General features: G+C 39.6%; 1 protein-coding gene across 1 annotated transcript in view; it reads right to left on the reverse strand.

Moving 5' to 3' along the window:
- The window catches only part of LOC112152391 (homeodomain-interacting protein kinase 3), a gene marked incomplete in the record, with an annotated part of 30,501 nt that overhangs the window by 2,445 nt on the left and 951 nt on the right, over positions 1-27,105 (reverse strand). The window contains 17 exon segments of the mRNA XM_024281944.2: positions 1-177; positions 1,781-1,932; positions 2,796-3,067; positions 3,143-3,304; positions 3,386-3,736; positions 4,273-4,434; positions 4,567-4,721; positions 6,104-6,198; positions 7,947-8,058; positions 8,287-8,452; positions 8,528-8,712; positions 8,789-8,875; positions 9,574-9,693; positions 11,530-11,653; positions 20,606-20,787; positions 20,915-21,106; positions 21,289-22,289. Coding sequence (XP_024137712.1) covers positions 1-177; positions 1,781-1,932; positions 2,796-3,067; positions 3,143-3,304; positions 3,386-3,736; positions 4,273-4,434; positions 4,567-4,721; positions 6,104-6,198; positions 7,947-8,058; positions 8,287-8,452; positions 8,528-8,712; positions 8,789-8,875; positions 9,574-9,693; positions 11,530-11,653; positions 20,606-20,787; positions 20,915-21,106; positions 21,289-22,287 — 3,693 coding nt within the window.

Raw genomic sequence — 27,105 nt, forward strand, 5'->3', positions numbered from 1 at the left:
GTAGGACAGCAGGGTGTGGGCGGGCAGGCCCTGCGTGTGCGGCGCGGCGGACGTGTGCGTGGGGCTGCTGTGGTGCAGGTGAGTGAAGGTGTGCACGGTGGGCGGGATGAAGGCGTGCGGCCGCAGAGGCCCATAGTTGCCGTTCCACTCTTTGTTGCTCAGGTTTGAGCCGTAGGGCTGAGGAAGGACGACACACAAACACACTCACCGTTACACACAAACATCTCATCTCTACTGAGCTGCAACCATTGACTGTATACAAGAACTGGACTGAGTGACCCCTCCCACCTCACATTCCAAACAGGAAGAACCTGCTGGCCAAGAAGCCAAAATCATACAGGCTATGTTAAAAAAAAACAGCTATTACTCAGTCATTGTATTTGTCAGAATAATCATTTTTGCTCTGATGCCTTTCTATAACATAGTCTTGAAAATCCCATTTTATTTTTTCATGATATTTTAAAGTTATTTAAGTTATAAACTGACCAATCGGATGCCTCAATAAACTATGTGGTCTCAAGGAAAATGTTTAAATGTCTGACAGGTTTTGCGTAGCTCTGTAACTCCGGCCTGTCAAACTATTTCATTTGGGCCGCCAAGAAGGAATAACTTATGATAACCCTTATTGTTGTTTTATTTTCTGGTGTCTCGCCTTAGATGGTGGACTACAAATAAATTGACCTTTACTTAATGCAGAAAATTACTCTGCATTAATGAGGTGTTGGAAGATGTGTTGTTTTTTTAGCATTCATGTGTATTTTCAGAGTCCAACAGCCATTTTTCCAATCATTCCAACTCCATTATGAACGTAGCGTTTCTGTAATTTGTTTTTTTTTTCTGACATCAAGCTGTTGTTGCAATTGGCTCTAAAATGAGGACAGCTTCCGTTTAAAATAAAAGCGTCAAAGTGCTCAGTTCAAAAAAAAAAATCTTTATTTTCAATCAAAATGAAATCGTTTTTTTGTCCTGATTGTATGGCATTTCCTTACCCAAACACTCCAGGCATTTGGTCCTAGTCCGGCCCTTCTGACAAATCTTAGAACCCTTAGTGGTCCACAAGTCAAAACGTTAGCCCACTGTAGCCCACTTTTAAATGGCAGGGGTTTTTCCTTCCAATGGCCTTACTCCTGATAGGTTAGAATGGTTTTCATAAGAATGTTGACACAGACTGACTCAGACCAATCACTGTTGACTAACAACATCTGGTTCCACCATGGCTGCATCCATGTCACCAAAAAATGAATCGACTTCATCTGGTCGGAGCCGGAAGTCCACCATTTTCTATGAGCGACGTCACACTAAATCCAGTTCTCATTAATAGTCAATGGTTGTGACATTTTAATCAACGTTGGAGACAGGAAAAAAAGTGACATAAAGTGACATACTTCAGTCTGGAAGTGGACCAAATGGCTCAAATATCTCAGAAACTAGAATGTCACTTTTGTCTTAAACCATCACAATTCAGGTCCATCAGTCACAGACTTCTAACAAAATCTGAACCTAAAGCAGTTTGCTTATTGTTGTCAGTTACAGAAACTTAAAAATTAGCTTAGTACAGTTTGTTCTAAAATACTTTTAAAAACTTGGATCTTTCTGGGACGATCTTAGATGGGTTTAATGTGATAATACATAATGTACCACCCTTTTAAATAATCCCTGTAGTGGGACAAGCTTGACATGCATCTTTAAAAAGTGTTTTAAGAAATCTGTAAATTTTATGAGCCCAGCCTCAACAGAACTCTCTGCAGCTAAAAGCATGAAGGACGGGAACTGAACGAACCTGCCCAAAGCCAAGAGGGTGCTGCTGCTGGCCCGCCACCTTCTGCTGCCGGGACAGGAAGGGGGCGGATGGGAGGAGGGGGATGGTGGAGGGCGTGTTCTGTTGTCCCACGAGGCTGCAGCGCCCTTTGGATCGGGACCAGGAGTCTGAGACTGAGCCAAAAAGGAGACGAGAGGAAGCTGAGCAGAGGACAAGTGAAGACGAAACAGATGCAGAGTTTTGTCCTCGTGAACGGCAGACTGAAAACAAGATAAGATTTCAAACTAGAACGCATGCCGCAGGGAGATGAAGAAGTACTCTGCACTGAGAAGAGGAGATGTGGACTTCAGCTTAAAAAAATTACACTTTACTTTCGGTAAACATCAAAGAGAATCCTCACAAAAACACAGCAAAATGGAAGAAAAACATTTGTCACTTATAATAAAAATAGAAATTGTGTGTCACTCAAAAGAGAAAAGTTCCCCCCTTGAACTCTGATCTGTATCAGTTTTCAACAAACTTTTTTTAAACAAATTATGGTATAAAACTGGCAAAACTGATCTCATATCAGAGACACATTTGGAGGGTTATTGTGTTGAGAACCAGCAGAGGATTATTTAAAAGAGACCAGTACCTGATGAAATGCGTGCACCTTTCCCTCCACACTAAATTATATGTTCCATGTGAGGTACATGTATTTATTCCTAAAGACTGCTTCTAGTAAAACAGATAATATTTTGAAAAAGGAGGAAAAGTGAAACAAAAAGACTCCAGACAAAAACTGCATTATCCGGTGTGGACGCATTTATCAGGTACAAGACGATCTGAAGCTCTCTGCTGGTTTCTCCATCACCTGTCATGGCCTCTATGAGCCACTAGGGGGCAGAAAGCCCCTTCTTTTTCCATGTGACCTGCAAAGTGAGACATGGCCAAAGAACTTATAATGAATCGGAAGGTCAACAGAAGTCACGTTAAAGCCTAAAAACTTTATGTAGCTTCATACAACAGACAACAAACAACAGACTCGTGCACTGACTTGTTCTCTGAGCGCGCTCTTCGCTCCCACGACTGTTCCTGTTGTTGCTCTGCACTCTCATTGGGGGGACTATCATGGTCCGGATTCCTCTGGGACTTCTGCCCTGCTCTGTGGGGGAGGGCAGAGGCGCGACCACCGCAGCCAGCGCCGGCCGGTTGTTGTTGTTAAGGTAACGGTATGCGCTGTTGCCCCGCGGGGAGGTGGATGTGTCAGACGTGGGGGAGCCCTCCACCGTGTCACAGCCGCTCTCGTGGCCATCGTCCTCGGACATGCTGCGCAGGGAGGAGAGCGGCACGCTCAGACTTAAACCAAAGCATCTGAACTTTTTTTGGGGGAAACTTCTATACCTGTTGGGTCTCTTGCAAGGTGAGACTGAAGGGCTGGACTGAAGGGAGTTGGAGGCAAAGGAGCTGGTGCTGAGGCTGCTGTCAGGACTGCTGAGGGAGCAAACCCTCTCCATCGACACGCTGGTGTTTCGGCAAGCCTCACACTCGCACTCCTCTTTACACCTACAGATAGAAGAAAGCAGATCCTAGCGATCCAGACCGGTTCCATCACATCTGGTGACATGAAATAAAGTTTGAACTCACTCATTGAGACGGCACCTCTCGGGATCTTCGCCATCCACTTCCTCGGCGTCACTCAGGTCGCTGCGGATGCTGATCACGCTGGGGGCGGGGCTCGGTGTGTCTGCCATGAGGACCGCCACATCTCGAAGCGGCTGCCTGGAGTAGCCTCCGCGTCGGTTCCCGCTCGGTTTAAAACAGCTGGCTTCCTCCTCTGCATCTTCTCTTTTCTCGTTTTTGTTTTGAGTGTCGGGCGGCCGGGATTCGCCCTGAGACGCCGCCCCTTGAGGCTGCCGCCTCCCTGCAGCCGCCTGCCCCACAACCTCGGCCATTTTGGGTGTTCGGCATACAGAATTCCCGTGGTGGGAGAGGTTCCTTTGGGAGAGTAAAGATCAGTCAGTGTGCTGACAAAAAGATTTGCTATCGTAAATAAATTAACAACAAACCTGAAACAGGTTTTAGTATTTATTTAAAAATACCAAACTAGTGTTTTCAGAGCATTCCTTGCCCTCATAGCTTGTTTTCTTGTAAGCTTTTTTGTGTTTTAAGCAAAGACTGCTTCAACTAAAAAGGTACTCACACTTGAGTCAAAACAACTCTTAAGAAGTTAAAAAAAAAATCTGTTCTGAATTATTGAGGTAAAATCTTAAGTAGTAAACAGATTCAGGAACTCGGCAATCATTCCGCAAAAGTCTGAAGGATCTTTTCAAACTAAAGTGGAGTTTATTTTGAAAGAAATTGTATCTACTCATAGAAAATATTTTCTTTTCTTAACAGAAGTAGACGCAGCAGCGAGGTCGTCTCCATTTCAGATTAGACAAAGACTGAACAAGTGCAGTCTGTTTAGACTTGCTCTTCTCCTCAAATAAGACATGGAAGCTCAACAGCAACAACAAACAGCTGTTTCTGACCTGTTGTGACCATGTCTGTTCCTTTTAGTGGTTGGCTGGGGCCAGACAACATGAGCGATGCCGATGTTGATTGGCTGATGGGCAGACAGAGCTGGCATCTGATTGGTCAGGAGGGGTTGCTGCATCACTGTGTTGTAGTGGCTGCTGGGAGGGCGAACTTTCCTGCTTGGGGAAAAAAAAAATAAAAAGGTTGGGTTATAAGGAGCAGATCAGTATTTGATGACTCCTTTAGGGTAGCTAAATGTCTTGCACATGTATTTTTCAGTGCTTGGATGACTCATTGGGATGACTCACCCCCAGTCGCCGATCATTTGTGGACCCACGGTGGTGTCGTTGGTTAGGGAGGTAGGAGGTGGAGGAGGCGGGTGAGATGGGGGAGGACCCACTGGAGTCATTTGCTGCCAAGCTGCTGGAACTAGAAGCTGCTGGCTGCGGTTAGACCAGGCCTGCTGTAGAGAGGAGGAGAAACCGTGAGATCATTTGTTAAGAAACACTAGTGGTCCTGGAGACCCTCAAGATCAGAACTATTCATGCTTGAAATATGGGTTTGCAACAATTTTAAGACTGTTAGACAGTGAGAAGGTCGTCTTTTTAACCCTCTAACAATGGAGCTTTTGCTGTTTTTTCATTTACTGCAACTCTTCAAACTATTTACGCTTTAAACAATTTCAACGGATTCTGAAGCTGACAAAAGCTGCTTAATGCCAATATTTTCCTAATATAAAGTGTTGCATCTCATCTTTGCCATTCATCAGAATGTATTTTAATAATGATAATCACATAAGCAGCAGAAGAGTTACCGTAGCAAAAAAAGCATCATATTTTCCTTTTTTTCCTCTTTGATAACATGACAATCATTGATCTACATTTGTCCTGTTTGTTTATTTCCTACTTTGCTCCATGAGCCGATTGTATTCAGAGGAATCTCAGAGCGAACTGAAGTTCAGTCCGATTTGAAACGAACCGAAACCACCTCAAAAGAAAACTCAGAGACCTGTTCCTTGGTCTTGGACTGCGTTTCTCTGGTTCTGAATACACTCTTAGATTAATAAAGTACTGTCGAGCTACAGGAACTACTTTCCTGAAAATGACAGTTTTTTTATTTTGCCTAGAAATGGAATGATCATGATTAAAATACCAGTGGGAACACTTTACATATAGATCAAAAGATGATCAGAATGAGTTTTTAAATTACGTTATCCTATATAAGTTGTTCCCCTCAAAAGATGCATTCTTGTTGGTTAATCAGAGATTTGGTTAAAAGCAACTTTAACCAGATGGAGCACAACATAAATGTGTGTTTGACTCTTTAACATGAATAGATTCTAGTTGGTGGTTTGGTCGTGGTGACCCTTGTGTGCTTCTGCTTTCCACCTCATTCTAAAAGCGACATGAAGCTCTTTCTGGCTCTATCCTCAGCCTTCAAGCCATTTGTGTCTTGCTTTGTCCAAACAGGTCAAGAGTTCATACCACCTGGCAAAGTAAATCCGCCCGCTCTTCATCTCCACCAGGAAAAAAACTCATTTTCTTTACATTAAAACAAAAAAAAGTTGTTTTTATTTTCCAATGCTGAACTCAACATTGCTGATTATTTTCTCAAAGTCATTACCCAGCGGCTGCAGACACTGCTATTATTAATTTTTATGTGTGCCACACTCTGTAAAAACAACCGCAAACACAACAACTATGACAGACGCAGCGGTGACACTGGAGATGAGTCAGAGCAAAACAAAGGATCAGGGTGTGGAGCGGCTCCACGTCACCGTGTAATACTCTTACTACTCCGTTCTGGAGCGTGGGAACATCAGCATGCTGACTGACTGGGTCTTACCTGAGCCATCACGCCAGGCCTCACTGACAGGGGCTGAATGGGAGGAGCTTGTGTCACCATGGGGACAGAATATGTTGCTGGCTGATTCAGGTTACCTTTAAAAAATTAAAGGAAACCTTATTTTATATGGCATGTGGAGCAAGTTATCATAACCAAAATGAGAGCGTTAACACAGGTTTGCAGATGCAATTCAAGGTAAAAAATAATTTGGGCTTTTAACACACAGTACATCTAAGCTGATCAAAGCTTATCGGCGCCTCCTCCTCTCCTGTCAGCAGCCAATCAGGGTGCTGTCTTTCATTGGTCAATCTTTCCTTTGTTTCTCTAGTTAATTCTCTAACTAAAGCATGAGGTTACTTCCTACTATCAGTCTGCCACATCATTATGCAAAACACGCCATTATGAATACAATGAACAGACTCAATCAAGCCAAACGTCCTTTAAGCTCAGTGTGGCGAGTCTTTTTGCATTCATGTTCACAATCAGATCTACTGCAGAGGAACATGTTTTATCATGCAGTTGTTAAAAAAATACAATGTTTGCTTTGCTTCATCCCCCTGAACTGATTCATTTTCCTTTTGTTAAAACTAAGATCACAGCAAAACAAATTTACATGGAAATAGTTTTTTTGTTTTTTTTAGATCAAAGTAACTAATGAATGCCAAAATATATTTTTTATATATAAGGTACAGTTTTGGTGAAGAAGGCATTTAAATTTAACATTTTGGTCAATTGAGATTGAAATTCACAGAAAGGGAGCTTGTGTATGGAAGTAATACCACAGACATTTACTACACAGTAATATAAAGATTTTACAGTCTAAATTGAGCTTTTTCTTCCTGGTAGCAAACTGATATGTTTAATTATTTAAAAAAAAAAAGGTTTCTTTTACTTACTATAATAAAACAAAAACAAAAATCAGACAAATACACAAATCTAATTCAAACAAACTGCACAAATAGCACTAAAATCTAGGGGTGTGTATTGGCAAGAGTCGGGCGATATGATATGTATCACGATACAGACAATTCGATATGTATCGCGATATATCACAAGGCAGTACCAGAAATAATATTTCACCTTTTTTCAAAATTATGACTAAAAAAAAAAACCTAATCTGAATTTGTATGCACCTTTCACACAAATAAACTTTAAAATACATTTTTTAATGTTCAGAACATTTAGCACTGGAACTGTATCTCGTATAAAGTGACTTTTAACCATGCAAATTCATGGTGCTTTTCTTTACGTAATTTGGGAAATATTTTTTCAATACTCAACTTTGCCTGATTTTCCGGAAACTAAAAATGTAAACTAAAAATCCAAGAAAGATTAAATGTGTCTTAACAATTCATGTTTCATATGTATAGTTGAGAAAATAAAGTGCTCTGTTTGTAACGCTGCTAAATGTAGCCGAACCGGTACTTTTAAAACAGTTCAGGGTTTTGAAGGATGAAGAAGAGCTTGAACATGACTAAGATGTTTTATCCAAGTCTTCCAGACAGTCTGAATTGCAGCACTGCATCTCAGTTTTCACACAAACATCTATTTCATCGCTCATAGCCACAGCAACGTTCTTATTTCAGAACATTATACAGGTCGATCTGATCCATCGGATAGCTGAATCTGAAGTTCAGCGTAACTTTCGCTCTGTTCGTCTTTCACATTGTGACTGAAGCTCTGCGGGGGGAGCACACCGCTTGGCAGCATTTTATATCGATATAAGTATCGCCATGCAAAGTATCACGATATTTCACCAAATCAATGTTTTCTTACACCCCAAGCAAAAACAGAACCTGAAACAAGACAAATTTCACATAACCACAGAATACAATATATTTACCTTGCATTGCTGGGGGGCAAAGGAGGAGGGCAGGTGGGAATGAGTCACTGCAGCCAAACTGACCGTTCCCTGCTGTCAAAGCTATCCCAGGATGCAACACGGACTGAGCAGACTGCAATAGAGTTTTTGAGATGTTCACATGAAGGAAGTGGAAAAACTAAATGTCAGATGAATAAAAAAAAAAAAAAACTTCTTATTTAAAGTATTTACTGACAGAAAAACAACACTTTTTGAAAGGCAACAACAGCTCAGCAGTGAACAAACGCATCACAAATAAAATAAAGACAATAAAAACCTGAACTAATCTCTAGGTTTTTAATGACTTAAAGACAAACTGCACCTGAGTGTGGACCGGTATGTTGCTGTAACCCAAAGTAAGGCCAGAGGAGGAGGTGGGGGCCAGGGGGGGTCTTGAGAAATGAATGGTGTTCTGGTTCAAAGCATCAAAAATTGCATTGCTGGGCCGACTGTGGCACATGTCCATGATGCGGAAAGAGGACTGTACACTAAAGAGAGAGACAAAGTGTCAACGACTGTAGGGAAGTAAAGAAAACAATAAGAAAAACAACACTGGGCCTTACTGGTTGCTGTGGGGGAAGTCTAGAAGATGGGTCATGGTGAGGAAAGGGTGATTCAGGATGCTGGAGGGAACAGTTCGGTCCTCTGCGTCGATCGTAAGCATGCTCTTAAGGAGAGACACAAACTCTCGTCTGTCAGCCTTCTCTGACTGCATGTCGGCGGTATCTGGACTCAGCACCAAGTTTACCTGAGAAAAAGACATCCATTCAGCTAATGAATTAAAGCACTAATTAAAGACTTTTAGAAATGTGGGTCAAACTTACGTGTGCTATGTCTTCCAGACAGCTGAAGATGTATTTTCTGGCCTCTTTGGATTTAAGCCCCGTCTCTTTCTCGTGCTCTTCCGTTGTCTAAAGAAAACAGGAAGACTGGATGAATTATCTAAAGCATGCAAGTTAAATGCAGGATGTGAAGATCTTTGTTGGAATTCGCTTTAGCAGCACTTTTAATTTAACTCGCCGATTCTATCTGTGTCTCACAAACAATCCGAGGAACAGAGAGGGTACAGCCGAGTGTGTGAAAGGAACACGTGTGTTCAAACTTAGCTCTGGATGCGTTTCAATGATAAGCAGCGGGAGGTCAAAATATACAAAATGTGTGATAACGTCGATAGACTTTTGGAGCAGATCTGCTTGGTCAAGGTTCCCATCTGAGTTTTTATTTAAAACGCTGAGCCAAACTTTAGCAAACATTTATTTAAAGTTTTCATGGAGGAAACTCAGCAGGTAGTCTAAACAGTTTCACATTTCCTTGCACTTCTCTGCGGCCTCCATCGGCATTGTCCCGTTTCAAAAAGCTAATGCAGCTGTTTCCTTTCCAAAATAGTTGCCACATAAGGATATTTCCTATCTCTACAAGGACTTTTAACTGAATTTTCAATTGTTTTTGATCAATTTCACTTCCAATCCTGCTAATGTGCATTTTTACAATCTACAGGGGAGCAATCAATGGCTGCTGACCGGGTGCTTGTTAATAGAAAGTTGGATGTTAAAAGGTTTGGATGCGTTTTTTATATTTCTGTGTGTTTATGTGACCTGAATGCAAATACCTTCAGTCTCCAGGAGGCGTAAGGCGAGTCAGATTCTTTGGTGAAAAAGCGTGAGGTCTTGGTTCCCTTGTTCAGCAGCTTTTCAGCTGGCAGCCCTTGAGTCTGAGAGATGTACCGGATCTGAGAAGAGCAGGGATGGGGAGGTGAAGAGATAGGGAGAAAGTGAACAGGAAAAGTCACAACCGCTGCACATAATTCACCTGAAGGTGATTCATTTCAACACAAGATTCCTTTGAGGTGATGCAAGCGGCACTTGAAGAAAGAAGCCTGAGACCTTTCATGCAACATAAACATGTTTCTATCTAATTTGTTCAGACATTTATGCATTATTCTGACCATTTACACTTAAATCTATTAATCAGAAGAAGCAGAAAACCAACAGTGAATAACAATTCATGTGGAAATCTTTAATTTCATTCAGTTAAAAAGTGACACAAATTGAAACTTTATTAAACTAGAATAAAAATAATTAACTCAATTTGATGGGCAATTTGATCTAACCCTAACAATAATGCACAGTGCAGCCAAATATGAAGATTAAATAAATAATTCAACATTTAGCTTGAGTTTAAGTGTGATCCATTTCTGAAAATCTTAAAGGAATAACAAAAAAAAGATAAACAAATAAATGTTTGCTCTAGCAGAGTACATGTGTTGACGAATAGCTTTGTGAAAGTAAATGTTTGGCCAAAAGCAATAAAACATAAAAGCTAAGCGGAAGTTTAAAAGGGAAGAGAACAAACAACTCCAAATTCAGTCGAGACTGAACTATTTTTTTAATTTTCTTAAAAAAGGAGAAAAAAAGAAAAGGCAAGATATAAAGAAAACAATCTTTAAAAAAAAAAAGAAAGAAAAAAAAGGTACAAAAGAACCAGTTTCTGCAGAAAAAAATGTGTTTTTTAGACCCAGTCAGAGGTGAAGCAGAAGTTTTCCAGGTCTAGTCGGTATCTTTTCCCTCAAAAGGTCAACACCCTCTCTGCCTTCCTTGGTATGTTGAGAGCCCCAATCAGGAGGCCTCTCAACACACCCCAGCGCTCTCCAAGTGCCATGACGAAGGAAAATTTTCGACAATGACAGCTTTGGCTTTGTGTGTATGTGTGCACGCACATGCATGTGCGGCCTAGAATAAACAGCCCGAGTGGCCAGAGGGCACTGGACTGGGATCCTGCTGATGGTGCACTGACTGCTAACTAAAGTGTGCACGTGCAAGCATGTGTGTGCTCGTGCGAGGGGACAGCGCACACGTCTACAATCAGGCTTATGTTTATAAATACATTTTGCTGTGTAGAGTGGAACTGCTGTGAGCCTTGGCATACAACTGCATGCTTTTGGGGGCTCAACGTGTATGTGTGTCCTGGCATGGCCCTGCCACACAGCAGAGCTGCAGATGCCGGAAAAACCCCTAAAGGGCTGCTAGAAAAGCAGAAAAAAAATCTGAAAACCTCACAAAAATAACCATAATAATAAAAAATAAAAAAAAAATACTGAAAAACTCTTTTAAACATTGCAGTTGCCCACAAAAGAGCTTCCTTTTATTTTCTCTTGACATTTGATGCAAAAACATTATTAGTAAGTGCTTTAGGATTTCGTTGGCCTCATTATTCCTATAATTAAAAACATAATGAGCTTTATTCTGGCCTTCACAGCATTGTTTATGCTCAAACAAAGCAGTTCTGTTCTATCTGTAAAAACTTTCCCATGCTCCCATCTCCCTTGCCTGTCATGGGAGCAGTTTGGACCACACAACCCTGTAAAAACATAATTTTGCATTAACAAAAGCTATTTCCTGGTCGAGCGGTATGTGGATGCTGGGTTTGCTAGGCTGAGGTCATACGGCACGAGAGGCCGTGAAGCAACAGCAAACCGATCCATCTTCAGCGTCTCGTCTTCTCCCTCCTTACAGGATGTATGTGACACAAGAGCTTGCAGTTCTTGTTTATGTGTGAGAAACTTTACCTGGTCGTACTCCAGCGCTCCAGGGTAAAGAGGCCAGCCCAAAAACAGCTCGGCTATCACGCAGCCCAAAGACCACATGTCGATGGCCTCGCAAAAGGGCAGGCCCAAAATAATCTCGGGAGCCCTGCAGACAGAAAAAGAGGAAACGGAAGGTGTTAAAACCACACTAGAAACAATACACTTATGAGGTTGAGCCTCATTAAAAAGAAAAAAAAGTAACAATTTTAGATTCCAATTAGCCCCACAAAAATTACAATTAATCAAAATAGTTTTTCCCTCAGCAACCTTTTTTCAAAGAAACTTTTACTAACCAGAATTTCAAGAAATCAGTCTTTCGCAATTTAGGCCTGATGAAACTGAGGAATATCTATCATCTTTAAAAATAAAAAAATAAAGAACAATGATAGGAAAATTCTGGTAACTTCAACTTTTGATTAAACCTTTGACAATGAAGAACCAATTCACCTTTACAATGACAACCTGGACTTATGAAGCATGTTTTTGAACAGAGGGAGGAAGTATCTGGGGAAAACTCTCAGCTGGGGTTTGAACCAGTGCCTTCCAACTGAGAACAAAACACAGACAGCCACAGCATTTGGGTACTGCTGTCTCTCTCCAATCCTCTTGATTAATTTCAAAAGTGTTCCCAGTGGTCTTTGAATTATATGACTATGATATTTTTAGCCCAAATCAAAAACCTGTGTTGTTTTCAAGAGCGGCAGTAGTTCATTAGAGATTCACCTACAAGTTGTGAGACCATTGGCACAGAGCAACCCCGCCCCTCTTTCCCTCCCCAATACAGAGGTGAGCAGAGAGTTTGTGGCCCTGCCAAAAGTATTTTCTATATCCAAAAAACAATCTTTTTTAAACTGCATTTTTTGTCTGCTCCTGATTCATACCGATTTGAATAAAGAAATACTTAGAAACGCATTTTTATGTATATATATATATATATATATATCCTCCATTATTAGAAAAAACAACACCAAAACACTATAAAAAACAATTTCCATCAGTGTGGGTCTTTAAGAGAGCAGACAACCTTGCTCAATTATATTGACCTCTATAGAAAACACATAGCAGCTTGAAGGAAAAAAAACTCACAAGTAAACCAAGGCTACATCAGAGTCTTACTTCCCAGCTACTTAACTGTTAGTTACAGCAGCTGGATTATGGTTAAGTTTAGCAGATATTAAAAGTTGCAGTGACAGTGCTGGATGCCTGAACTAAGTGGTTGTTTAGAAAACAAACTTTCTGGCACTATAATAAAGCCCACACATCGTAATTACTGGGCGCACATACACAAAAATTACTGTTTGAACTAAATCAGACTGGTGTGATGAGTCAACTTTGTACAAACTCATTTAAAATCTTTAGAACTGTATATGTTTTTTTTCTGTACATAATCATGATATTACAGGAGGTGTTGATAGTACAAAACACAGCCTGAATGCAAGTGATTCTGGTTACATCACCGGCATGATATTCTGGACTTTGCCAATTGTTCAGCTAAAACAGGACCAGAACTCTTCCAGGAGCAGCATGTGATTATGCATGAAAACAATGAGCTGTTAGGCCTGCTCACAGCAGCAGAGCAACAAAGCCACAAATAGCAACCAATGTTGTGACAGCTTTGAAGGAAATTACTGTTGCTCAGCAACATCTGGACGCAGCGCAGCCGGATTATTAAGGGGTGAAAAAGCGGGGCCTTCACACATCATGTGCATCTGTTTACACATGCAGATCTACAGCTAAGGAGGAGATGGATTTTACGTAAGCACGTTTTCCACTCCGGCGAGCTAAGGAAAAATTTCACTCCGCCATTTCCTCGTGCTCTTTCAAAAGGAAGAAGTGTGGTTATGCAATACTGCAAGTAGCCCTCGGAGAAACTGCCCCATATAGAAGAGTTTCATAAACGGCAGTTTAAAACATGCAATTTAGTGAGTTTTTCAGACAGCTTTTGAATTTGCCAAGCAGCCGAGATTCAAAAAACAGTTAGCCTCTTAACACAAACAGAATAAAGCCGCAGACAGTTAAGCTAAACCCTCAACTTTACTCGTAAAGTATAGCGTCATTATGTGCAAATATTTTGGCAACGATACCCAGACCTAAATGTTATGAAGATTACATCCAATAGGCAATGAATTAGGGATCTTAAATGCCTAAAAACTACATTAATTCATAATAAGGCAATAATATTAGCATTTTATGCTAGTATATGCAGGTACCGCACCAGATGTATTAAACAAACACACAGGTTAATGTGCCAGGTTGAAATGAACAATAATGACAGGAAAGTTCTTTAAAAGTCAGTAAACAGACCCAACACTGCAGAAACCCCAAACCCATAAATTAAATGTAGCTAGAGGATGGGAATAGACACGTGCCTGTACATGGCTTTAACTTTTCAGAGTTCAAACAGCTCATCACATAACCCTTGCACACCCGCATACACGTGCAGAGGCAGGCGAGGTTCCAGAAATAACTGGTTCCACTGGAGAGCAGCAGATATGATGAGCACATTGTATGGTAACAGACTCATGGTTTGCATGGAAGAGAAACATTGGCAGATCACCAATATAAACTGCACCCAGGGGGGCTCATTATATATTCCCAGTCCTCTCTGTCCACCCCCCCTCAAACAAATGGAGGTTGATGTGAGAGAGCTTGTAAAGGACCAGAGAGACTGTTAGCAAAGGTGATCCATGATGGTCATACAACTGGAAACAACAACACTGAAATTCTCGTTGCTGTGTCTGACTCTGTACAAGAAAATACTGCACGTGCAAAAGAATTTACTGAGTTTGCCACAAAACAATGTAATAAATCACCAAAACTATTCAAAAAAAGTTTTGTTTTTTTTTTAATCTGACAGGGTTCAGAGCTTTTTATTTCAACCAAAAGGAGAAAACTTTACAAACACAAACTCAAAATATATTGAGAGTTTGACATTTACACTAGTGAACTCAAGAGGTTTGTGTGATAAGGAGAAAATAATCCAGCCATCACTTTAATCATCTCTAGAAGTAATGTATCAGAGTATGGCTCCTTAAAAGGTACTTAGCGGTTTGGATTCTCTGGGGGTCACTTGTGGTCTTACAAACATGTACGGTCAGATGAAGAAACCCTTTCAATGTCATCTTACTTTTAACATCAATTTTCCAGTGTAAAAAGTAAAAGTTAAAATAGTAACTTTTCATGTTTCTGTAATCTTGAGTGACTAGTTTAAGAAGGCAACATGTTTTCCTCCTTCCAATAATGTAACTGTATATGAGCAAACAGACAAAAATAGTAATCCTCAATGTAAGAAAAATGTATAACTGAATGCATGTGTTTATAAATACACACAAACATTTTCCAGAGCTCTCATGTGTCATTCATTAAGTACAATAAACACATGCCAGCAACAGCGGTTTTGCGCTCTTGTCTTATTACGTTTCCTTGGGGACTGTGACATTAAATTAGGAGAGAAACCATGAATAGGGATCATTTTAAAGGTGTTTTAATCACAGTAAACAATAAAACCAACTTAATGCTGTTTATAAAATAAGTGAACCTGAGAAACCTGGTTATGGGTGTAATCACACCAGGCAACCCACGCCATTTTCAATCACATAGACCCAAAAGCATTCAGTTTGGATGGCTGCTGCAATTGTTTTGTCATAAAACATGCTTACAAAGGTGGACTAGCACTATGTTTAGCAGACTTTAGTTGCTTGAATATGAGGCAACTTAACTCTAATCATCTTTTGAACCGTTTTAAAATTATTCCGAATGATCTTCTACCTTTGATCATGCCATTTTAAGCACAAAAATGTTAAAAAATTGTGTCATTTTCTTGGACATAGTTTCTGCAGTGCAGCAGGAATTCATCAGAAATTCACCTTTTGGGCTGTGGGCAGGACTGCTGGCACTGAGCAAGCATTTCCCATCATGCCTTTGTTTCCATGTGCTCCCACTAGCTTACAAGCCCTCACAACCCCAACCTAATATTATCTTTGCTACAAAAATGGCAAGCAATATTGGAGCTATCCAGGCATACAGTTTTCAGCCAGGTGCCAGCTCAGAAGAGGAAAACAAAGACGTACATGGATCTATTTGTCTGCAGGTGGATGTATCAGGATAAAGCAGAGCAGGGAGCTTGTGGCCGGACCACTGTAGTTTGTACACAACAACAACAAGCCCTTTCAAATGGCATTTTTTCATGTACTACCACAATTTGAATTAAATACTAAAATGCAGATTTTGATCTTAATTTTATTTGCTTATGTCCTCAATCATGATATATATATATATATATATATATATATATATATATATAGCGGGTCTTTAAGGTAGAATAGTCTAATTCTAACAATGCTATGATATAAAGTAGAACTCCATGTAGCATATCAATTATTTATTGATAAATCTGCAAAATAGGCCAAACTGCAAACAGCAAGCATTGTGCTTTACAAGACAGACCACTTTGGAAAATGCAAAATATGCATTTAGCTCTAAAATAATTTTTTTTCAACAAAAAGTGTTCATTAAACCTGCAATATCTTGTTTTATTTTTTTATGCTGCTCACAAACCAACTAAAATTGTGCAAAGTACTAACTACTCTTTTTTAGTGTGAAAATTAAAGAGAGGGGGAAGTCAGACTAGGTAAACGGTTGAATTCTAATATAGTTCAGTCTGGATTAGTTTGTGTCAACATACCTTAAGTAGTTAATTAAGTATCACCAAAAATCTGTTACACAATCTATACAAAATCTATCTTTAAAATTTTACAAAATGAGTTTTAATATATCGAAACTGAGTGAAAATGTAAAGCAACACCTGTTCTACAAAGAAACGACACTCTAGTAAAGGAAACTCGACAAAAGCGTGCCAGATGGCAGCTCTTTTCTTTTACCTGATCTGTATGACTGAATTATTCAAATTGTCCAATGCTCCATTTTCAACATGGGTACTCCTATGTCATTGGTTCCTGGAGAATGGAGCAGTCAACTTGAGTAAGCCCTGCTGTGTCACGCTACCATGGCAACACCACATTATATCATGACGAGCACCGAAGCTTTTGAAACAGGGTTACATCATAATTCCAAGTCATTAAAGTTAAAGATCTTCCCCAGAACTTGCAAAGAAAAGCAGAAAATTGACAAATATCAATAGAAGACTGCAAAAACCTGGTTTCTAGGTAAACAAAAATGTTTTTATTTGTCTAGAAAGCCTCAAGAAATATTGCTCAAGAATAGAGATGCTAATTCAGAGATTTTTAAGGGCTGCAGTCCCTCTTTTTAAGCACCCTCCCCCAGCATCTTTTGAATGGGTGGACAAATTTTATCCAGGTGATTAACAGTATTGTAATATCTTAAAAACAAATAGGATACTAGTCCTCATGGATGGTATTTGTTTATTAAATGGTATAAATAAGACAAGTTTTGATTCCTTCATGTTATAAATATGTATCAGTCTATAATATTGAAAAGCTTATATTTCGTTCTACTCAGACTTCAACTTGTTTCGTAATAACCTTAAAGGATTTGTTAAGAAACCAAAAGTCTGGGGACATCCTGACCTAAGAGTAATAAAAATGAAGTTTTATCACTAGCCAAGTCTGTGTTCCTGTGAACCCTCGCTATGGCAACAGTACACCGCAATGTATGTATGCAACATATTATGCAATGTACTCAGAGGAGATAAGGAGGCAGTAGATCTTGCAAATGACTGCTCTATCAGTAAATATTCAAATATTGCAATACAGCAAAAAAGATCTTAAACTCAAATTATTTACAGAGTGAAAAGTGAAAAAAGTAAACCATTTTGAACAATTTAAGGTGGATAATCTTTATTTAACATAAGGAAGTCTATTATCAATAAGACATGACATAATGACTAGTCATTAGTCGGCTTTAATGCAGAAATAGCTGCACTTACAGCATGTTGAACCATCTTCAGAAGCAACAATTTAAAGTCATTTATCTTCTTTAAGACTGCAGTGTCTTACATTGCTGCAGAGGAATTTAAAGCACCATTCTTTGCAAAGATGCCTTCACTCTTTATCTCTGTAAGCATTCATTAATGCAAAGCATTTCAAAGGTCCTGACACAGCATTCCGATCAGCTTGAGGTCTGAACTTTGACCAGCACTTGCATGTTTGCTTCAAAGCATTCAACCATTTTTTGTTCCACGGTTGACTACATTTTTAGTTACTGCCATCATATTGAAGTCGAGAATACTTTGGTCTATGGAAAGTTTTTGACATATTTTACATTAAACAATTGATCAAATTAGCTCAGTGCATTAAAATGCATCACTATTAGGATGAGTTTTTATTTAACTTGCATTTTTAAATCTTATTTCTTGTTATCAGATTTTGGTTTAAAGAAAATACTTGTGTTAGCATCTTTACATATATGGTGCTGCTCAACTAATCGAATGAAACCAATCTCTGCAAAGAATAAACACTTCAGTTATGAGTGTTTTTGCAGTTTTTTTGACCTCTGATCCAGAACAAAATAAAAAAACCCTTTTTGGGCACATTTGCTTTGTGAGACTTGTTAAATCATCTCCATTTGTGATTATTCTTTAACAGCCAACATGTTGACTTTTGTCGCAGGCTGACACGTTCACAGTTAACACAGCCATAAGGTTTAAATAGAGGGAGACAACTGACAGAAGTGTTCATTTCAACAATTTTTGTGCCAAAATTAAGTGTGTTACAAAAAATTCCAACTCTGAACATCTCAACTGTTCTTATTTTTGGAGTAAATTTTAAGATCATATTATTGGGTATTAGTTTCAGACCTTGATAGTGTTATTTGTCTTTACAAAAACTACATTTTAAAAATAAGACTGCACAAAAGCATTTTTTTCTTTCATGAATGCAAATAACTCTTTCAAAACCGCATCAACAGAACAAGGTAAACAACACAATTGCCTTCCAAACAGCTGTGCAGCAGATTAAAAAACTAACAGAAGATCAGGGGTGTCAGGCTCCAGGCCTCGAGGGCCGGCATCCTGCTGTTTTTTTAATGAAACCTCGGTGCTGATTACCTGGACAGGTATGTTTAACCAATAAGGAGCAGCAATGCCAGGTTAGTTAGAAAACATGTAGAACACTGGCCCTCGAGGCCTGGAGTTTGACACCTCTGCTTTAGATATATTAATTTTAAGGAAAAAGTTCTATAGTGACGCAACAACTGAGAACAAAAGAGGAATATCCAGCTTTATGGCTTTATCTTAATACTAATCTTTACTTTTTTTGTATGAAAAAAAACCCTGCAAATGTGAGCTAATCTTTTACTAAAAACCAAAGTGTGCAATGCTTAAGCTGTTGCACAAACTCGGCAGCGCATTTGAACACACCCAGCCACACACAGGAATGTCTGAATGTTTTTTCCTGGATCTAAAAGTGGGTTTTTACACACCACATTCTTTCCCAACCTCTTGTGTCCTGAGTGACCTCCCTGAAATCCTGCGCCAGCCCAATTTTAATTGCAGCAGAACCTCGGTGTTGCCCACACAGTTTGAAAACAAAGCACATAAGCGCATATGCACTCACACTCGAGACTGTTGCAACCGCAGCGAACGCAAACAAATCCTTCAAGTTATGTAAGAGCTATGACTACACACTCTACCCGGCCTCTTATAGAGGAGCAATAGAAGGAGCAGCTAGCCTAAACTAAAATAAGGAAGTTGCTTGTGACTATCAGAGGCCTTCTCTCTGCTTTTGAGGAAGCTGTACATTTCATGTTCTTATTTTTGCACCACAAAAAACTATATATGGAAGCGTATAGAAGGAATTTCTTTTTTACACAGTACAGAGCAAAGGGGCAGACTTTAGCAGAGAACTCAAATACCCAGAATACAAGAAGAGTGCTTAAAGGATTAAACAATGTCCACAGAGTTTGCCATAGCTGCCCTGAACCAGTACTCTGTGATATGCACCAGTAAGAGCTCACAAGTCGTCATCATGTGGTTAATCAAGTGGAAATTCTTTGCCTTAACACAATTCATACCGTCATTAAACAGATGCAACTGAGTGTGTAATCTGCCTGAAATTACTCATCAAAAATTACCTGTACATTTCCAAGTATGAAATGTAAAGTCTTTTAATCCATCTTAAATATGTGTTTGTCAAAACGAGCTTTTTAACTCCTAGTTTTGTAAGAAATAAACTTCTTGTATAATAGTTTGTTTCAGGAAGTCCACAGCTCCCTCCTTGCCCTGCCCTACCTTTGGACACAGGCCAAATACTTCACATTGTAGTTCCTCTCTTAAAAGAGCAGCTGAAGTTTAGGCGTGACACGTAGGACGCCAAATGCATATGTACCCAAGCATGTCGCACACAAAAAACTGAAAGTATTGGTAGAAAAACACGAAGCTGAGAAATCAACCGAGAACTCCGATGCATACTGGGAAACTCCCAATGAAAGCACAAAGGTTAAGCCGTGTATTTTACGTTACATAACAAAGATGGCCTCAATGCACAAGGCTCAGACAAGACTTTACAAAGCTGTGTGGGAAACCGGCACATAAACATGTAACACCGCTGGGACGGAACTGCATCACGACACTGGCAGATGATAACAAATGACATTTCTGAGACTCTTAAATGTATTCTAATGTGCAATCCTCAAGTGGGATGTTTATTTTCTGACAAGTTAGTTAATTTGAGGTTCAAATCAGTAAATCTGGTCAGCAATGCACCTGATTTCCCTCATCTGTGTGTCATTTTGTAATGTACTAACAGGGCAGAATAATCACTAGCTTTGTAAATAGATTACTCATGATCAAATAAACATTATTAATCTATATTTACAAATTAAAAACTGTCTTTTTTTAACTCAAGGAAGCTATCCTTAACTCCACTTTCAGAATATGAATTATGAACATTCTTCCCTTGGATTTGACATCATAAACTATTATAATCGTAAAATAAATTAGGGAAACCTAATTTTTTGGAAAATAATCAATTTTTTCCTCATTTTAGCTGAAGTTTAATGTTTGGTCTGACAATAAAAAACAAACACAAAGCAGTTATTACCATGAGATGGTTAGAAATGATTGGAATGAAAGGATCCAAACCTGTAGTATCTGGACTGCAGATAAGTAGAGCAGACAGCCTTGGACACATGGCTTGCTGAGCCAAAGTCAATGACTTTCACTCTATAAGGCTGCCTGGAAGGGTCCACCAGCATGATGTTTTCAGGCTTCAGGTCAGCGTGAATCAAGCCCAAAGACTTCAGCTTCTTCAGAGCAGTGGCCACCTGAAAATATAAAAAATAAAGATTAGGATTTGGTGATGCTCTGTCCTTTTGATTCTAAAATTAGGTCTTAAACTAAAATAATTTGGGAGTATTTATGCTCCTTTTTTGGTACAAATAGCCACTTTACCTGCTGCAGTATGGGTCGAATGATTTTGAGTGGCAGCGGGCTGAACTTATTCTGTTTTAGAAAGTCGTAAAGGTTTTGCTCTAGCATCTCAAACACCAAGCAGGTGTGGCTGCGGTGCTGGAAGCACTCCAGAGCACGCACCACGTTGTGTTCCTCTGCATTTTCACTGCTCAGTCGAGCCAGGATCTCCACCTGAACATTTGAAAACACAAGTAACACACTGTTATTTATATATACGTAGATCTCATGTCTTAAGACACTAAAAATACATTAATAGACGTTGCTGTGTGCCAATGGGAGACACAGAAAAGTCATTAGACTTGCAAGTTGTTGAGATGTTTTACAATTTTTGTTCAGCTCTGGGAAATGCTCACCTCAATCTGACCCTGGCGTGCATAGGATGGGTGGTTCTTGAGTATTTTGACAGCCACCACATCGTTCGTCCCCCTCTTCCAGCACTTCACCACCTGACCAAAGGTGCCGCGACCCAAAAACTCCAGAACCTCGTAGCTGTTCTTCAAGGAGCACAGAACCTCATGGTGAACTAACTGATAATCACCATCTCCAGATGCAGTTCTAGTCACCGCAGCGCTCGCCACGACCTCGCCGCCGCCGTCAGTCGCATCCACACCGATTCCTGCCACCGCCTCGACAATGTTTTGTTGAGAAGGCAGCGTCCCTCCACCACCTACTCGGACAGTGTCTGCATTGTTCTCAGTGCTGGTCTGCAACATGGTCACAGGGGGAGGAAGTGATGGTAGAGCAGATATCTCCTCCACTATCTGCATGGCTTTGACACGACTGGTCTCCTGCAGTTGTTCCACACTTTCACCCGTCTTCTGTTCACATATCTGAGTGGCACCTGTATCCGGACAGTTGAAAAACCCTCCTCTCTGTAGTATTCTTCTGTTTTTGATCTCGCCGTCCTCTGCTTTCGCACCGGCCTCCCTCAATAAACCACAGTCCAGGCCACCCCCTGACGAAGTCCCACCACCGTCACTCACTTCCTGCTCAAAAGGCTGTTGATGCTGGATCCCGAGTGGTCCTTCTCTCAGGTTCTCCCAGCTGCCTCTTCTCTGTATTCCTGCTGTTTGCAGAGCCCACTGCTCGGTTTCACCAAACTGCAGTCCACGGTGCAGTCTTCCTAAATCAGCACCAGTTGAGGATGGGAGAACATTGTTGGGATACGCAATGCCGTAGTTGACTCCAATCACGTAAGTCTTGGGTGGGGGTCGGTGCTGAAAGGCTCTGCTGGTGTTATTACTGCGGTGGACTTCACCTTTGTGTCTGCTGGTACCACAGCTGCTAGTTCCTAAGGCACTTGTTTGAGCTGAGTGCAGATGTGATGGATAAACCAAGACTTGTGAGGCCATACCTTTAAAAAAAGAAAAAAAGAAGGGTTGTGTTAGAAGTTTTACCACAGCAAAACACACACCACTTTCCTTTGAAGTTTGGGAAATTCACAAATGCATTCCCCGTGTGCAAGCATGTTCTGTTCAATTGAAAAAGTATATATATCCTATAGACATCTAAGAGAAAAAAATTAAATTCCAAAATTATGACTAAGCTTTAACATTTGTGGTTTTAAAAAAGATAACTTTTCCTTCTAATATCCCCAAAAGGGAAACTCTTCGGATAAATGCCGTCACAAAAGTCACCACAACAGACAAATCTTAACCATCGGTGTCAACCTTACTGGAAATAGGAACTCGTCTATTGCAATGTGAGATGGGGAAAACCCAAGTGATCTCTAGTTTGTTCTTGCGTGCTACACTGGAGGCTCAATTTCACACAAAGTACAACCAGAGAGAAAAACAAAAACCCAGAGAGGAAAACAGTAGGCTGTAGAATGAAGTGATTGTTCTGGACCTGAGCAACAAATACACCTTTGACACGGAAATGACTCCTGACTAATCTCATTAGGTAATTAGAGCTTTATTCTGTAGGGAATGAGGCTGTAAGAAGCAGAAGTAGAGGTAGTTAGGTTATGGGGTTGTCACAACAACCAAACAGCAGTCTTTGTCTTATATGTACAAAAAGGGACATTTTTGAAATGAAACACTTAAAAGTTCTCCAAAGGTCATAGTGGAAGCTGAGAAATAGAAATTTGGACCTTTAATAAACATTTCATGGACATAATATACACTGTAACTGCTGTCAGTAGTCTTTACTTTTTAATGCAGGACATTCAACAAAAAAAAAGATTAAAAAAGCACAATTATGGCTATTTTGTATAAACTCAGCTTTATATTGTACAAGCCTGCAATCTAAACTATCACAAGAAACTACAATTATTCTTGTTAACTTAACACAATTTATTATCATCAGTTTAAGAAGTGGACCTTGTGAGTTGCTCACAATCAATCAATTCAAAGCCCTAATCGAGGTCCATTGAAAGCACAGCAGTCAGAGTTAAATAAAATTGATTCACGTGTGACAGCTTTATTTTTTCCGCGTTTTGATAGAGATGATAGCTGCGTTTATTCAAAATTTAATCAATTGTATTCCATTTAAAATTGATTCTAAATTTAATTTATGACTACTTCCTTTATAGCAAGTATGCATGTTTAAAAATGCAGTATTAACTTGCTATATCATGGACATTTTTTTGTTCTATGACTAAATCTTGTCCATATAGCTTCTAAATGTCAAAATAATGAAAGTTTTCTCTTTAGGTTTACATGTAGCTACCATAGCAGCTAACTAATTTGAGTTCAATATGCAGATGATTGTTTAAAAGAAAAACAATTGCCTAAAAAGCTTATTTTTGACAATACATGCAGGGCTCTACAGTGTCAATTTAGTCACACAAATGACCTCATTTCTTGATGGTGCAAACAATAAAAATAGTTCTGGTTGCACCAGTGCACCCAGCTATACTAGATATATATAAAAAAACAACTCTGCAACTCTGAAGGTATCCCTGTGGTTTAACAACAGACACATATTTTGCCCATATTGTGGTCTAAGCCAATCAGATAGCAAAAGGTGCGACCCCACCTTTGACTGGCCGGGTTCCAGATATTCCTGTTTGTGCCGGCCCCAATTGCAAAGACCAGAGGTAGGAGAGTATCTAGCTACGTCTGATCAGCAGAGTGGATGTGGCCTCAGATGGTGAGACCTCTCTTTTTGTGAGAGCCCTAATTTTTGCTTTCATGTAGGCTTGGCACCTTGGTCACAAGTGCTAAATACTTGTGCGCTGCCCCATAATAAAAATTAATTATTTTTAAAAATGTATAGGGTGTATTCAGACTGGACACATTTGATCCACTTAAAGTGAACCAGAGTTTGCTAATCCGAAAAAATTTTTCACTCTAAAAACATCCAAGTGGACCCTTGACCGGGACCAAAAACCGCTCTCGGACCCAACTCAGTTTGTTTCTAAACAGACTGAGTTTACGTTTGCTCTGAGATTCTTCAGTCTGAAAACAATCCGTTTTTGGAGCAGGATAACTGGACCAAAACAGCCACCGTAGCCGGTGGTCATGTGATGTAAACAGAGTAGAAAAGATGCGACCCGTGAGCCGCGGACAAATAAAAAGCAACGATTGTGTCATCAAAGAGGAAATTATTGGTCCAACTGCTAACTTGTTAGAACATTTATTTTAACACAGCTGAAAATACTTTTTACACACTTTTCTGTCTTGTTATGCAGCAAGCACTCTGCGCTGCTGTGACATCCTCCTAAAAGTGACCTTGTAGTTCCTTAACAGAATTCTCTCAACAACAATACCATAACACCACAGCAACTCATTGAAATGTGGTCAGATGAATGCAGGCTCTTTAAAACATCTCTTAACGTGACACACATTGATTCTCATAGTGTTTTCTTGATTATTTATATGTCATAAAAACTTATCAGCACACCTTCCAATCAGTTGTCTTGCTAGAAACAGCCTTGCAGCATGCCTCCACTGTACAAAAGCTCGACCAAAGCAGCAAATTGCATGGTTTTGTTTACAACCTTTGGTCTGGAACAGGAAAGTCCGCTTGGCGGCAGTCTGAACACAGACCAAACGCAATGTTCAGGACTCGATCCGAAACAAATTAAGCTAACTCAGTCCAGACCAAATGATTTTTCCAATCTGAATACACCCATAAAATATAATGTACTTTTTTACATTCAGTCTCTCACAGTTGAGAGATAAACATTACAGACCTCTCTTCTCAAGTGGGACAACGTGTAAAATTGGTGACTGCAAAATAAGTGGATAAGAAAATGTTCAAAACAAACTTGTTTTTCACCTCCCTCACATGAGTGTTTGCTTTTTCTAAAACACAAACTGATTCAGTTGAGTACAACAGACCGCTTTTAATAATAGAACAACTAAACCAGAAACTTTCGTTGTGCAGTAAAATTAGGTTTGGTGACATTTGTGTGTTTGAAAGCACAAAGAGAAACTGTTGAAAAAAAAAGAGAAGAGAACAAAGGAGCTATGAATGCAGTTTGGGGGCTTGGAAAATGTAATTTATGATAGGATAAATGCTTTTTCCTTGTTTTACTGACATAATTTATAGCCATTTGTTTTAACTCAAATTTCAGAGACAAATAAAAGATTCAGACTTTGAAGAAGAAAAATAACCACTTGTGAGGGAGGTGATTAAACCAAAATCTAACTTTTTGCTCATTTATTAAACTGTATGGAAACATTGCAATGTAAACTCACCAAAAACCTTAGGTTTATACATGGGAAAACTTGAGAACAATAAGTGACCTCAACAAACTGTTCCGTCAAAGGCAACACATTAGGAAATGAGAGTGCACTTCAGTTTTGTGTTGGTGCAGCTCTAAAAAAATTAGGTGCACCTGTAAAACCAGTGCAATAAGTTAGCCAAGAGCCCTGCCGTTTTCCAATACATCATAACTTTAACCAGAATATATCTGATTGCAACAATCCTTAAAGTGCCACTCTTTTTTTCTAGTGTAAATCGTCAAAGTGGTATTTTAATTATGATTAGGCAGTTTATAGGTAAAACCAAAAACACTGTCCTTTTGAGACATATTTTCTGCAGCACAGCAGGAGCTCATTAGAAATTATCCTTTGAGTTGTGGTCGGGACTGTTGGCGCAGAAGTTGGCTCCTCTAATTTCCCATTAGCCCTTTGTTTACACTCTATCCCATTAGCTTGTAGCATCTCACAAGCCCAAGCTAACATTAATTTAGCAAAAACGCTGCGAGCGATACCGGAGCTATGCAGCCGAAAGGTTTTGACCCTGGTAGCAGCTCGGGCTAGGAAAATTATGACGTATATAGATCCATTTGTCTGCAAGTGGATGCTTCAGAATTTTAGCGGAGAAGGGAGACTTTGGCCCACTCATGGTAGCTGTTGATGCATCACAAATTTGAGCTTTTTCAAGCCACAGGTTTTCACTTGCTCCTCATCCAACACAATTTGAACAAAGAAATTCTCAGAAATGCAGTTTCAATCTTATATTAATTTAAATATGCCCTGCATTATGAGAAAAATTCTACAGAAGATGTTAAAAACACAATTTCAATTGGAGTGGCTCTTTAATACAACAACAACAACAACAAACTGAGAAAGTATAGCTCACACTTCCTGGAGCTTCCACAGCCAGAAGATTGTGCTTTTCTGAAATTGAATTAAGAATTTATCGGTTCCAGCTTTGAGGCTTGACTAAATGTCAAAAGCTTTCACACACTGGTTGGATTAAGCACAAAAAATTCAGTTCAACGTAAAAAAGGCTTGACACACAGGCTCAGACAGGCAAAGACGGGTGTGACTCCAAGCCAGCATGATGAGAAACAACATTTTTTTTAAACTAAGGGAGGTGGTGAGATTTTAGAAACGGCAAACTTTAGATTATTTCAAAATAAAATACAGAAATAAAGTGAGAAGCAAGCACTGTGGAGAATATGGTCACAACTACTTAAATCTTTAATTACAGCAGTACAATTATGCATCTCCAATGGTAAATACAAATCAAGCTAGACAGTCAGAAAGTCCCTTAAATCCACTAATCACAGATGCAATGCTGAAAATGATGATAGCTGGCAAAGAAAAATGTCTGACAACATGGCAAATGAGCAGCCACCACACAGTTGCAGTATAAATGTGTCATCCTGGCTATGACTATGGCACAATGTCAGCTGTTTCCTAAAGTAGATACCCTAATACCCCGCTGAGCATCCACATCAATGCCTAAATTAGAAATCCACATCCGTGTGT

The sequence above is a fragment of the Oryzias melastigma genome, linkage group LG6 (genome assembly GCF_002922805.2).
Source record: "Oryzias melastigma strain HK-1 linkage group LG6, ASM292280v2, whole genome shotgun sequence".
NCBI lineage: Eukaryota > Metazoa > Chordata > Actinopteri > Beloniformes > Adrianichthyidae > Oryzias > Oryzias melastigma.